At 51.0% G+C, this 13882-nt stretch overlaps 1 protein-coding gene and 1 long non-coding RNA gene across 4 annotated transcripts in view; one reads left to right on the top strand and one right to left on the bottom strand.

The window, feature by feature from the left end:
• The window catches only part of SDC4 (syndecan 4), a 21409-nt gene continuing 7527 nt past the window's right edge, over nt 1–13882 (bottom strand). Inside the window, exons 1-5 of one of the 3 annotated variants that reach the window (XM_055545102.1) lie at nt 9276–10782; nt 8561–8699; nt 7390–7436; nt 5976–6168; nt 1–2015 (exon numbers count right to left, since the gene is read on the bottom strand). In XM_055545102.1, the coding sequence (XP_055401077.1) occupies nt 1864–2015; nt 5976–6168; nt 7390–7436; nt 8561–8699; nt 9276–9380 (636 nt within the window). In that variant the 5' untranslated portion in view covers nt 9381–10782 and the 3' untranslated portion in view covers nt 1–1863. Of the gene's footprint in view, nt 2016–5975; nt 6169–7389; nt 7437–8560; nt 8700–9021; nt 10783–13882 lie in introns of those variants that run through there. The other 2 variants (XM_055545105.1, XM_055545104.1) reach the window with 2 other exon arrangements.
• Nucleotides 8397–13882, top strand: part of LOC129625997 (uncharacterized) — a 23420-nt gene continuing 17934 nt past the window's right edge. The window contains exon 1 of the long non-coding RNA XR_008701690.1: nt 8397–8632. This is a non-coding gene — a long non-coding RNA (uncharacterized LOC129625997). The remainder of the gene's footprint in view (nt 8633–13882) is intronic.

Below are 13882 nucleotides of genomic sequence, written 5' to 3' on the forward strand. Positions count from 1 at the left end.
TAGAAAGTACCAGGTTTTATTATCTTTTTATCAAAAAATCAGTAACAGACAACAATGTGAGGTGCTCACTCCCAACATGGCCAGAGGAAAAGGGACATGGGGGGAGGAAGAGGGCCCAGCCAGCTGGGACCCTGGGGTCACAGAAGGGGAGGGAAGCAAGGGTAACTCCCCCCAGTCCCCCCATGGGGTCAGGAGATGTGGTCTGGCCAGCCTGAGCCACTAGGCCTTTCCTCTCTGCATAGGATAAGCCCCAGAGCCAGGCCCTGATCAGCCCTCCCAGTCCCCCTTTGTCTAGAGGGACAAAGGTCATCCTAACCAGGCTGAGCCTGTGACTCATTAAACCAGTTTAGTTTTTGAGCTGTGCTGTCAACAGATGCCAGTGGGCTCTACTGGTCTGTCTGGTACACCAGTCACGGGCCCATGTGGCCGCTGAGCACTTGAAATGTGGATTAGTATAATTGAGGAATGAACTTTAACTTCCTGTCATTTTAATTGATTTCAGAGTAGCCGGCACTTGCCATGTTAGATAGCACAGCTCTCCGATCTTCTCTTAAATTTGGAGATCGCAAATGAAGGTACCCCAGCTGGGCTCAAAGCAGAAGCTAGAGAGAAGGTTTCTAGCCCCGTCGGAAGAAGGCACCAAGAAACAGGACCAGAAAAAGAGGCAAAAATCCACTCAGCCCCACAAACATTCACTCACTCAACCACCCAGCCAACTTCACACAGGAATATATCACACTATTTGCTGAAAAAATATATTTATCTATTTTTCTAGAACCAAGGAAGAATAATAATATATTACATGAAAGAGACACAAATATCCCACCATCCCCTACGTTATAGTTTGGGAGCTGCTAAAAAAAAAAAACAACCCTATATTTCAGCAGAAGCTTCTTAGAGGAAGCAGCTTCAGAAAGGGCCAAGGTCATGAGCAGGGAAGTAGGAAGAATTAAAAAAACAAAAGCATGGGGGAAAAAAAAAGAAAAAAGGCAAAAGAGGGAAAGAAAGGCCCTGTCTGAAGCTATAAATAGTAGTAAAAAAAATTAATAAAAATTATATCTCCAAGTCTTCTCTCATTTTCGAGTAACAAAACAAAAACACCATTAAATACAAACTTAGCAGGTACTGTGGAAAGGTGCAGGAGGGCAGAGAAAGCCTTGGTTTCTGTGTACTCTTGCCCAAAGAGAGAGGCTCTGTACAAAGGAATGAACCATTAAAAAAAAAATACCCCACTAAAAATAGACTTAAGAATATTCTACAAGTCTGATTCAGGATGAACTTTCAGCTCCTCTCCCCAAATAAAAAAAGTTGACTTCCAAAAGTCACTTGGAAGAGCCTAGAATGGCCCAAGGTGTACCACAGACTTCCACAGTGTGGCTGCAGGTGCCTCTGATGGACACATCTCAAGGTGCAGACAGATGGTTCTGGTTCCTTCTCCCAGCTCCTGGCCAGGGCCCAGGCTGTGGAAGCGGGGCAGGGGGGAAGGCCGGCAGGTGGGGGGCTGACCTCCAGCAGGACTCGTACAATGGCTTAGAAAGACTCTGGATCAGACCTGTTCATACAGGCTCTAAGCTGGGCCTAGATTCTAAATGGGAAGATGAAGAAACAGATCGAACCCCAGACTTGCCTTGAGAAAGGCCAAGTTTAACCCCGTTTTTCTGCTGGGACAGTGGAGGCCCAGAGAATCAAGAGGCAAGCAGGAACAGTAGAAGGTGATGTCTCTTCTGACACTGAAACTGTAATCGGAGCGGGAGATGCTGATAGATCAGGACTGGGTTGCCCTCCCCCTCCCCGAACATCCACCCTTCAAAATCCTTCAGCGTCCCTTCCCCCTAAGTCCAAGTAGGTGCTCCAGGGGAAGCTTCAGGCGTAGAACTCATTGGTGGGGGCTTTTTTGTAGATGGGTTTCTTGCCCAGGTCATAGCTGCCCTCATCCTTCTTCTTCATGCGGTACACCAGCAGCAGCACGAGGAAGACGGCGAACAGGATGCCCACGACACCGCCCACGACCAGAGCTGGAGAGGAGAGAGGGGGCAGCGAGGTGAGAGCTGGCCGCCCGTCGGGACCTCGGGGCGCACGGGCCGCTTCTGCTCGGTCGGTTCTCTGGCCCCCGGACACCCTCACCATCACGCCCAGGGGCATACTCTGCTGATGCCTTACTGAATTTGATCCTCACCACCTCATTCATGAGAAGGGAGACACTCTATAGGACTAAAAAAACCACAGAACCAGAGTGACAAAGGCATCCTTCCAACCCACATTGCTGGAGTCCAAAGCCAGGTTCTTTCCCAGCACGAGGCCAACTCCCCAGCAACAGCTCAGCCCTGAGCCAGGAAGCAGAAAAATCGCAGGCTGTGGAAATCCCCCTTAGACCTACTTACCCCACAGTCCTTAGCACAGGGAGCTCTCTAGTTGACCTTGTGTGCACACATCCCTATGCAGACCTACACTTATACCCGATCGGGTGTACACACTCTGTACACACGCGGGTATATGCTACTATACACAGTTACAACATGTGCGTGTGTCCACACTCCTATGTTATAAAGAATTACACATGTGGTTTGGGACTTTCTGGTGGTCCTGTGGTTAAGACTCCGTGCTTCCAATGCAAGGGGTACAGGTTTGATCCCTGGTCAGGGAACTAAGATCCCACATGCCAGCTGGTTGGGCAAAAAAAACAACAAATTATATACGTGATATATGTCCGCACATATGAAGCTCAGTGCTTAAGGCTTACATTCTATTCCTGTCTCTGCCACTTACTGGCAATGGAATCTAAATAATCAAGTTTCTTCATCTCTCTCATTGTAAAATGGAAACAACAGTACCTTTCTTATAGGTTTGTCCTTAGGTTGAAATAAATCAATCCCCTTAAGAGAGCTCAGAATAATGCATAGCATATACTCAATATTCATTAATTGTGACTTTTTGTGGTTTGTATCTGTGTCCCCGCCACCCTGAATTGTTTTGGCACAACAGTGGGTGCTTAATAAATGATTCCATTGGGCTCAGAGAGGCGCAATGGCCAAGAGCAGACGCGGGTTTCTCACATCGGGTAAACGTATGTTCTCTGTATGACCCCAGGCACCCTGGAGGGCTCACTCCTGTTTGTTGAGGGGGCAGGGATGTCTCCTAGAATCCTTCCTGTGACAGACTGAGTTCCCTAATTCGGTCTTAGTCTAAGAATATTAATTTTCCGCCCCTGCACACACTCCAAATCGACGCACAGAATGGGGACGGAGTGGCAGGGGAGCCAAGGAAGGTTCTCTCTTGGCTAAAACGACGAAAAAGCAGCAACACAGTGCCCCCAAGAAATACCAGAGAAAAGACACGGACCATCAGGTATCAACCCCCTTCCCATTTCTATTGCCTCTCCCTCTGATGTCTGTTCTGTTAAACCCTTGGTCTGTGCTGGGAGTCCCCAGAAGATCAAGGCCCAAGGACATTCTCAGAAGTGACTGTGGTCCTGGGTTCCAATGCCAGGTTCACCACTTGTCTGGTCTTGTGCCTTTGGATAAGAGATAAGGCTTCTTGGAGCCTCATTTTCCTTATTTTTAAGAGTATAGATAACCATACGTGTCAGATTGGGGTGTTGTGGAGACTCAGTGAGGGGGCGTGTGAATCATATGGCACATGGCAAGCACTTGATAAACTCCCAGGGTCCAGGGTGGTTTTTTTTTTGGCTGTGCTGTGCAGCTTATAGATCTTAGATCTCCCACCAAGGATAGCACCCATAACCCCTACAGGGGAAGTGCTGAGTCTTAACCGCTGGACCACCAGGGAATTCCATGCTCCCGGCGCCCCCAGGTACTGTTTAAAAGCTATCTAAATTGAGGATCTCACCCCAGCCTATCTCAACAATGTAACTTTTCACATCAAGATCTTGCACATGTGTCATTCTCTATTGGAAGTATTAAGAGATGACTGGTTCTCACTTGTTATGTGACCTAAAGCAAGAGGCTTGCTTTCTCTAGGCCTGAGTCTCCCATGTTATAAGAAACAGTTACTTGGACTAGATCAGTGGTTTTTACATTTTTCTTTAAAAGCAGTAGAACCATTGTTTGGTGAAAGCAAAACCTTATGCTAATCCCACATCCACCAACTAAAAGTGAAACTCTGTGGGTGAAGAAAGATGGGCTGGGTTTTACCTCGAAAAGACTTCCACCAAATAATTTGAAATTTATAAGACTAAAAAGTCTCCAAGGGCCCTCTAGTTTCCCCACCCCACCCACATCACACAGAAAGTTCAAAGAACACTGACTCCGGGACCTGGAAGCCAGAGTCAGGGCTGAGCTGGGCCTACTGGGGGTTATACCCCGCAAGATGCAGGCAAGATCCTTTATCTGTCCCGGAGGGAGGCAGGACCCAGGGCTCTTTCCTTGCACTTCCAGCCTCCTCAGAGCTGCTGGCCCAGCTGGTTGCCAGGAGACAGGAGTAAGCCAGCCTGGACCCATGGTGCCCTCCTCACTAGGCTGGTTCATCCAGACTGGCCCTTGGCCTGTAAAAACCTGGCTAGAGAGGGAGTCCCCTCTGAGAAAGTCCCCAACCCAGTTTTGGAGACCCCCAAAGCTGCTGGGGAAGAAGAGAAAGAGCCAGTTACCACCCCAGCCAAAGGCCCCATAGTCAGGCTAGACAGAGCCATCCTTGAAGTCTCACCCTGGGACACGTCTTTCTCCACATAGAAAATTAGTCAGGAAGCCTGTGGCTCCCACTTGAGGCCAAACGTACTCTCTCTAAGTGTTAGTTTCTTAATCTGGCACAGGAAGTTTCCCTGCAGGCCACCTACTACTTGCTATGCTATGCTATGCCATATACTATACTATACTATACGATATACTATGGGGCTTTCCTGATGGCTCAGTTGTTAAAGAATCTGCCTGCAATTCAGGAGACCCCAGTTTGATTCCTGGGTCAAGCAGATTCGCTGGAGAAGGGATAGGCTACCCGCTCCAGTATTCTTGGGCTTCCTTTGTGGCTCAACTGGTAAAGAATCCGCTTGCAATGCAGAAGACCCGGATTCGATCCCTGGGTGAGGGAGGTCCCCTGGAGAAAGGAATGGCTACCCACTCCAGTATTCTGGCCTGAGAAAGCCCATGAACAGAGGAGACTGGCTGGTTACGGTCCATGAGGTTGCAAAGGGTTGGACACGACTGAAGGGCTAACACACACACCATCTACCACTGGGAACTGTGCAAACAAACATGTTACAGTCCGCCAAGTTATTTTAGATTCTATTTTTCACAAAGTTATTACACCAACCCAAGGAGGTAGCATGGTGGCCATCTGCTGACATGAAAACTGAGGCTGGAAAGCGTCTCAGACAAGGTCACCAGGCTGGAGGTGACAGCAGGGGGAGGGGAAGCCAGCCCAACTCAAAGGAGCCTCTGGGCTTAAAGGGGAAGTTTTCACGGGAAGTTTAACTTTTAATAATTAACATCCCAGGTGCCAAACCCAGGCTGGGAAAGTGCTTTGTAAATAGAAAAGGATTTACAGCAAGTGAACAACGCAACATCTATTATTTTTTTAGCCTCTGATATGCAATTCTTGCTCTCGGTCTGCCAGGCTACACACATTGCCAGAGCCACCTCTAAGGGGAAGGGTCATCCTTCAAGGCCCCAGGACACCTAGTGGCTGCAAGGAGGGGGTACCAAATCGCCCAACGGGCTAGAGCAGGGGTTCCCAACCCCTGGGTTGTTACTGGTCAGTGGCCTACTAGGAACCCAGCTGCAGAGCAGGAGGCGAGCAGCAGATGAGCAAGCGAAGTTTCATCTGCCCCCATCACTCACATTACCATCTGAACCATCGTCACCCCTACCTCATCCCGTCTATGGAGAAACTGTCTTCCATGAAACTGGTCCCTGGTGCCAAAAAGGTCAGGGGCCACCGGGCCAGAGGCATCCTTGCCTGCAGCCCTATCCCTGCCCAAGCCCTCTCCCCTTCCGAGGTATCTTGTGGGAAGCCCGGGACCTTACCTGCCAGCACCTCTGTCCTCTCAAAGATGTTGCTGCCCTGGGCTGTGCTAGACATGGACACCTTGTTGGACACATCCTCGTCCCCATCAAAAGGGGACGACCTCTTGGGGATAACTTCATTCTCCTCCAGTTCCTTGGGTTCAGTGGGAACTCCGCTCCCTGTCTTCTCAGGGATGTGGTTATCTATGGGGACCTGGATGGTGGAAAGGAGAAGAGACCAACACTCAGCGTGGTTTGTGGGGAGGGGGATCCAAGGCAGGGAGTAGGGACATTCAGCCGGGCGGGGAACGGTTCTGCCTCTTGCCGGCCAAACCACGTGGTCCCAGAGCAGCTGTGAGCAACCACCCCTCAACAATCACGCTGTCAAATCCTTACCCTCAACTTTTCTTATGTGTGTTAGTTGCTCAGTTGTGTCCGACTGTTTGCGACTCCATGGACTGCAGCCCACCAGGCTCTTCTGTCCATGGAATTCTCCAGGCAAGAATACTGGAGTGGGTTGCCATTCCCTTCTCCAGGGGATCTTCCCAACCCAGGGATTGAACCTAGGTTTCCTGCATTGCAGGCAGATGCTTTACAATCTGAATCACCAGGGAAGCCCAACGTTTCCAGTAAATCTATCCCAGTGGGGAATGAATAATGTGACCAAGGGCACAGGGAAGCAGGTGTTCTGGGGTAATATCCTGGAGGGTGGTTTGGCAAAACGGTAGAAACAGTTTGCCCTTCAACGCAGCAGTTTGCCTCTGGGACTCTGTCCTAAGGAGCTAATCAGAGATCTGTGTAAAAGATGCTTGTTAGACTGTTGTTATAGGATGTCGAAAAAATCATAAACCACTTTCCCATAGGTAAGGGCAACTGGGTGAACTCTGATTATGAAGGTTATAAAAATGAATAGGAAAAACAGTGAGTTACATGGGGAAATACTCATGATCACTGTAAGTGAAAAATGCAGTACACAGAACGGTATGTGTAATGATATTAATGTTGGGAAATACCTAGAAATGCACACAAAAATGAGGCTGGAAGGGCTTCCTTGGGGGTCCAGTGGTTAAGCTTCCGAGCTCCCAAGGCAGGGGGCCCCGAGTGTGATCCCTGGTCAGGGAGCTAGATCCTACCTACTGCAACTAAAGATCCCGCGTGATCCCAAGTGCCACAACCGGGATCCAGCGCAGTCAGATAAATAAATGAAATAACAAGTAAAAAAGCAAAAGAGACTGGAAACACATGCAAGTGTTTATCACTTAGTGATTATCCCTACAGAGAGGAAGGTCTACCTGTGACCCTTAGCTGTGCCTGTCCCAAGAGTTCAGGGCCATAAATAAAAAGCCTTTTTGCAGAATGAGGTCAGACTCGAATTTATTCTGCTTGTCTCAACAGGTGCTGAGAAAAGGAGAGGCCAAAGTGAGGAGCTACTTACCAAGGGGTGCATCACTTCTGGGAAGATCCGGATGTCCTCTGAGTCATCTGTAAGGTCAGAAAGGCCGTGTGACTGTAAAGTCGGTCACCCCCAGGTTGATGACCCCTACAGCCATGGCTGGTGGGAGTTCTAATTCACAATTGGCCCCCAAGTGCTCAACAGGTAACAAGCATATGTCCGGCAGGTGATCATTCCCACCCCAGCCTCAGTCATCTCCTCTGTAAAATGGAGCTCCTGAGACCTGCCTCCCTGGTTCTTTCATGTGAATGTTGAGCTGGTCACTGGGCAGGTGCTCTGTCAGCTCTAAACCCTTGCTCCATATAGATCCCAGGACCAAGAACATCACCCAGGAGGGGTTAGAAATGTAGAATTTCAGGGGCCACTAAATCAAAATCTGGATTTTAACAAGATTCCCAGGAGATTCATTTGAGAAGACTCTAGATTGCAACAGTAAATGTTAGAAATTCCAATATGAATGTATTTACTGAGAACGCAGTAAGTGCCCAGGGCTTTTAACTCAGTCTAATCACCGCAACACGTACAGTCGCTTCTATTCCCATGTTACAGATTAGGACACCGAGGCTCAGAGGTCACAGAGCGGCAGTCTGAACTCAGGATTATGTGACTCCAGAACTCAAACTTCAAATCGTTACACCACCCCACACAGAGGAGGGAGGCTTTTCAGTAGCTCTGTCTAGCCTGGCAGCCAGGGCCAGGAAGTGACCAAGAAAGAAGAGGGCCCCTGGCCCTGCCCCAGAAGGCCCCTTCACGATTCCCAATCCCAACCTTGCAGAAGCAGGGGTTGGTTCTCGGTTCCCACCCACAGCTCTCCCCACCCTGCCCCCAGGCTCCTGAGAGCTCTCTTTGCTTTTCAAAAGAAGGAAAACAGGCCACAGTTCAGATCTCTTCCCAACGCCCACTCCCACCCAATCCTGTCCAAAGGCGGACAGGTTCGGACTGGTTTTCTACTACAAATGGACTCGGAGCAACAAACAGCTCGCCTGGAAAGGGTCTCAGGGGTGGGTTGATCCGGTTACTTTTGTTTCCCCCATCTTTTTTTAACGGGGAGGGACACAATAGGAAAATTCAAACCCCAAAGTGGGGTCACCCTTGTAAAAGACAAGTTCTCTGCAGCCTTGAACCCCAGGCCGGCCCCCTACTTCCTCTGTACCTAGATCTCCAGAACCAGACAGCTCAAAGTCATCGGATTCCTGCCCGGGCCCCCCGACGTCTTCGTCATCTGGTAAGTCTCCGGAAAAGTATCGGCTTTCTAGGAGGTCTTGAGGGTCGATGACCTCAGTTTCTCGGATCTAGGGTGAAAACAGGAGAGACATCAACCAGTAGTTCCCCCGCCAATGCTCTTTAGCAGCCCCCGAACCCTGCAAGGCAGTGAAGCGAGTGTTTAGGAACAGGAGTTGGGGTGCTGGAAGGGCATCAAGCTAGTGCCAAACTTGCTGTGTGGCCTTAGACAAAACCCTTTCCCATTCTGGGCTAATAAAAATAATGAAGGTAGCATCATCAGAATATAAATATGCTAGGTACCCTATACTGAGCACTTGCTATAGGCCAGGACCTGCTCTTAATAACTCTAAAGAGGACCTGCTCTTAATAACTCTAAAGGCCAGTCTTCACCTCTGTTTTACAACCGAGGAAACTGGGCCCTGAAGACATTAAGTCATTTTCTTTGGGTGACTCGTGGGAGCAGACGAAGTGAAGACTGACTTCAGAGCCAGCGTTCCCAGTCCACGCTCCGGGGTGCTCTGATGCTGTCACTGATGATTCACCCACGGCAGGGAGAGGGCTGCTGGCTCTGGTTTTGCCCTGACCCGGACATCTCTCCCAGCTGAGTCAGACCAGGCTGGGACAGGCAGGGCTGGCTCACTCACGTCCCAGGACAGCCTCGGGTCAGGGCGCTGCCCGGAACCTGGTGAGTAACGTGTACGTGAGCACACTCGTGTCTTCAGCCTTCCAAACATCTCCCACGGAGCCATGCTGCAGCCGTGTGGTGTGGAGCCCAGTCCCTGCTCTCACATACTATCCACTCCAGCACCCCTAAGTACCCCTCTGCTGCCACGTATGGGGGCCCTAGCCATCCCCAGCTAGAATCTCAGGTCCACCACCACTGAGAAGCTTTCACAAGGAAAGTATGAACGATCCAGGAAGGCAGAGAGCTGGCCCCAGGACCTGCAGAACATCAGCCACCAAGCTCCTAGAGAGTCAGAAATACTTGGGATTCACACCACCTTCCCAGCTAGCTTCTGGGCTGAGGCTTTTTCTGCCCACAAGAACAGCAGCCCTGGGGCAAAGTTCATTCTTCCTCTAATGAACTCAAATATTCAAGTGCCTACCATTTCCCAGAAGAGTCAGGGTGGCAAATAAGGTCAATACAAACCCTCTGCCCCAAACATTCTTCTTCCCCCCAACCCCCTAACTGCAGGAGGTGTGGAGGGGGGCAGGGTCTGCTCAGAACCACGGAACACCAGCTGGAGGCCAGGGAGGTCCTGCCCTCCCATTTCACAGAAAGGGAAAGAATCTAAGCCCTCCTACAGCGACTTGCCTAAGGTCACACCGTGAGTCAGCTACACACTCAGAGCAAAGAGGCCAGGCTCTGTTTCTGACTGCCCCACGCTGTCCTCCACCCAGCGGAGACCTGCCAGTGACACAGAGCCGGCCTGGAAAGGCCGTCCCTAAGATAAGGTTACCCTCTGTGGGAGAGGCCCAGGCTTCCGGGGAGAGGTGGGTGGAAGTAGACTTTTGGGTCTCCTTCCACCCTGTCTGTCTGTCTGTGTGGGGCAGCTGGATTCCCGGGAGGGAGGTCAGGCTGGGAGCGAGATTTCTCCCCTCCCACCACGGAAGGGAGAATCTCCGCTGAACGCCTGGTACACATGGGGGTGGGGAGCGAGAAAGGGTTAAGCCCTGGTGAGGGATGACTTCATGACTCGGGAATCAGGAGCTGGGGAGCTGCTGGCGCTGGAATTCCAGCCCCCACACAGCCCCGTGCCTGTGGCTTTAGTTTGGCAGCTCCAGAAAATGGCTCCTCTGTGGTTGCGCAAGCTGCCTGCACCTAGGGCGGGGTCCCTGGGTTCCCATCCGCACCTCCTGCTGCAAATTCCCCCAGGGGAGGCGGGAGGGGTGGGGGGCAGAATCGGAAACATCAGGATCTAGGCAGCGTACCAAACTAAGCACTTAGCTTGAAGCAGGTCCTCATAGCTCTTATTTGCTGAAACACTGGGCAGGGAGAGGGTGGAGGGGATGCTCAGAAAATTGAAGTCACTCGCTCAAGATCACCCAGGCAGAAAGTGGCCACTCTGGACCGGAACCCAGGCATAGGTCACCTGAGCCTTTAGCCACATATATATCAACACACCCATAAACACACGGGCACACGGAGTGTCCACCTACCTCCGCCAGGACGGAGCCTTGTCAGGTGGCGGTCAAACTCAGCCCAGGAGGGAAAGAAGGTGGTTTGGCCACTTGCATATGGAGCCTGGACACCAGTCAGAGCTCTAAGTACTCAAGACGGGGGCTGGGGTCCCGACACTGGGCTGTTTTAGGCTGGGCCCTTCCCCTACCTCCGCATCCCCAAGAGCCACGGCTGTTTATTTATGGATCCTGCCTTTCTCTTAGTGGGTGAAAGTACTGAGGAGTGTTTCAAAACCACCCCTGGGATTAGCACGTTGATTGGCTGTGATTGGTAGTGGCTATCTCTGTTTTACATCAGGAAATAAAGACCAAGTCAGAACAAAACTCGGACTGAAACCTAGATCGATTCCCAGTTCAGCCACCTTGAGGATCACTGGGTCATCCCTAACTCTTCATTATTTTAAATCTATTTTTTAATCGGGGGAAAATTACTTCACAATGTTGTGCTGGTTTCTGCCATCCAACAATGTGAATCAGCCATAATTATACATATATCTTCTCCCTCTGAGTCTCCCTCCCCTCCCCAATTACAACCCTTCATTTTTATACCAGGTTCCTGGAGAGCATAAATGACTTTACTTAAGGTCATGCCAAGAATGGTTCAGATCCCGTCAGATCTAATCACACAAGGATTATATCCCATCGGGTACCCATCCTGGCTCTAAAAGCACAGGGCTTGGGACCTCCCTGGTGGACAAGTGCTTCCACTGCAGGGGGCAGCGGTTTGATCCTTGGTCAGGAAGAAAGATCCTGCATGCCTCGCGGCTCGCTAATAAATAAAATCAATCCTTTTCCAACTCCAGAAGTGGTCCTACTCTGCCCAAGACCCCTGACAAGAGAGAAATTCCCTAGAGTGCAGGAGCCCTAAGACTACGCCAGCAAGGTGAAACCATGCTCCCTGGATTGTGGGCAAGCGTCCCTTGACATGTGTGTGGGTGGAGGCTATGTACCAACAGCCCTCCCTTCCCCCACCGTCTTTTCAGACTAGGCCCATTCAGTCTGGGGTGACTTTGAAGAACCAGGCCACCCAGCAGCCAGGCCCCACCCTGACCAGAGAGGGACCCCACCCTGCTCTTGGCTCACCCCATCGTTACCTGGGGAGCGGGTGTCCACACGTGTATGCATGCACAGGCACCCTCTCTGGGCCCTCAGGTCTCTCTGTATCTTTGTCTTACTCGTGCACACACAACAGCAATCAAGAACTGAATAAGCAGACCCTGGCGGGCACCTGGACGCTTCCTTAGACTCTCCATAGAAAAGAAGGGTAGGGATTTCCCCGGTGGTCCAGTGGCTAAGACTCCACACTCCCAATGCAGGGGGCTCAGGTTCAACCCCTGGTCAGGGAACTTTATGTCACAACTCAGAGCTGGCATGCCACAACTAAAGATCCCACAGGACACAGCAAAGATTGAAGATCCCACATGCCACAACTAAGAGCAGATGCAGCCAAATAAACAAACAAAAAAAGGGTAGGTGTATTTTGTGCTATTGAGACTAACGCCTACCAACAGAAGGTAGCTGAGGCCCTAGCCCAACCTAGCCCAACCCAAGCAAACAGATGAAAAGATAAGCACCCTTGCCAAGGTCACTGAAGCAGAACTGGACTTAGAACCTAGGTCTCTTAAAAACAACAACATTAAAAGAACCTAGGTCTCTGGGCTCCTAGGCTAGACTTGTCTTCCTTTCCCACTTCTAGGTCTTCTCTAGAAGTCCTACTCATAGACACACAACAGAAATCAACATCTGAACAAGCAGGCCCTGGTGGGCACCTGGGGTTGGGCCTGGATGCTTTCCCGTAGAGGTTTCAGGGCATGGCAAACCACTCCAGTATTCTTGCCTGGAGAATCCCATGGACAGAGGAGCCTGGTGGGCTATAGTCCATGGGGTTGCAAAGAGTCTGACACAACTGAAGTGACTGATCACGTGTGCAGAGGTCTCAACAAATCCACGGGCAGCTGCGGCCACTCCAGTTGTAACCCCCATCCAGTCCTGAGGTGATGGGCATGAAGCTAGGAAAGTCACCAACCCTACTGCAAAGTCTTACAGCTTCAGTCACCCAGGAGAAGCACGGGGGCTGGGGTCCTCGACACGCTGGGCATCATGCTGGGTGTCCTCCATCCGAGCTCATTTGACTGGCACAACAGCCCCGTGAGGTGCTCTACCCGTGTGGCCGGAAACTGACTTTCCCTTGAGTCGCTTGTGTGAGGTCACTCAGCTAGAAAGCAACAGACCCGGGATTCAAACTGGATCTTTCTCGAGACTGAGTCTTCGCCAGAGCCAGACTTCTCACTGCCACCCACGCTACCCCTCTCCACCCCATCGCCACCATCCACAGCACCCGCTGCCAGGCCAGGGCTCCAGGGCACCCCTTCCCTTGGCCAGGGAGTCAACAGAGGTAAAAGTGATATTGCTCAAACAAAAGAGAAACATTGGCTGGGGCACTGGGGAGAAGTTCAGGGTCAGAGCTTGCTTAACTGTGAACTGGTGGGAGGCAAAGAGAGGGGAGTCTCCCCTGCCTGTCTCTTTCCCAGGGGAGGAAGTGACCCCCAGGGGTCAGGGACACGCTTCTTCTGGGGCAGGGGGTGAGATGAGAAGGACAACTGGGCAAGTTAAATTCTGGAAGAAGTAGGAATGCTGAGGACCCTAGGCCCTAACTGCTGAACGCAGCAGAGGAGTCCTGGCAGGAAATCTCCAGAAGGGGCCACTGATAAGGCACGGTGGTCCTCCCCCACCCTCCTTCAGAAAGGTTTGATGTCCCCCAGAATGAGCAAAACCTGGCTGCCTCAATCTGGACTCAGCATCCTGGCAGAAATGGAAAGATCTACCACCAGCCTGGGGACCTGTAAAAGCAGCTCCAACAGCAAACCACAGCCCTGCTGCTCCCTCAAGATACAAGCCTGGGTGTTTATTTCACATCTTGAAGCCTCAGTTTCCTCTTTTGGTCACCAAGGCTATTAAGTACCACCTTGCAGGAGGATGAGATGAAGTGAAATGCATTAGGGGTATGCAAGGGGACACAGCACATGGCCTGGTACACAGCAGGTGCTCAATGAGTAGCAGCTATTATTAA

Source organism: Bubalus kerabau, chromosome 13 (genome assembly GCF_029407905.1).
Source record: "Bubalus kerabau isolate K-KA32 ecotype Philippines breed swamp buffalo chromosome 13, PCC_UOA_SB_1v2, whole genome shotgun sequence".
Taxonomy (NCBI): domain Eukaryota; kingdom Metazoa; phylum Chordata; class Mammalia; order Artiodactyla; family Bovidae; genus Bubalus; species Bubalus kerabau.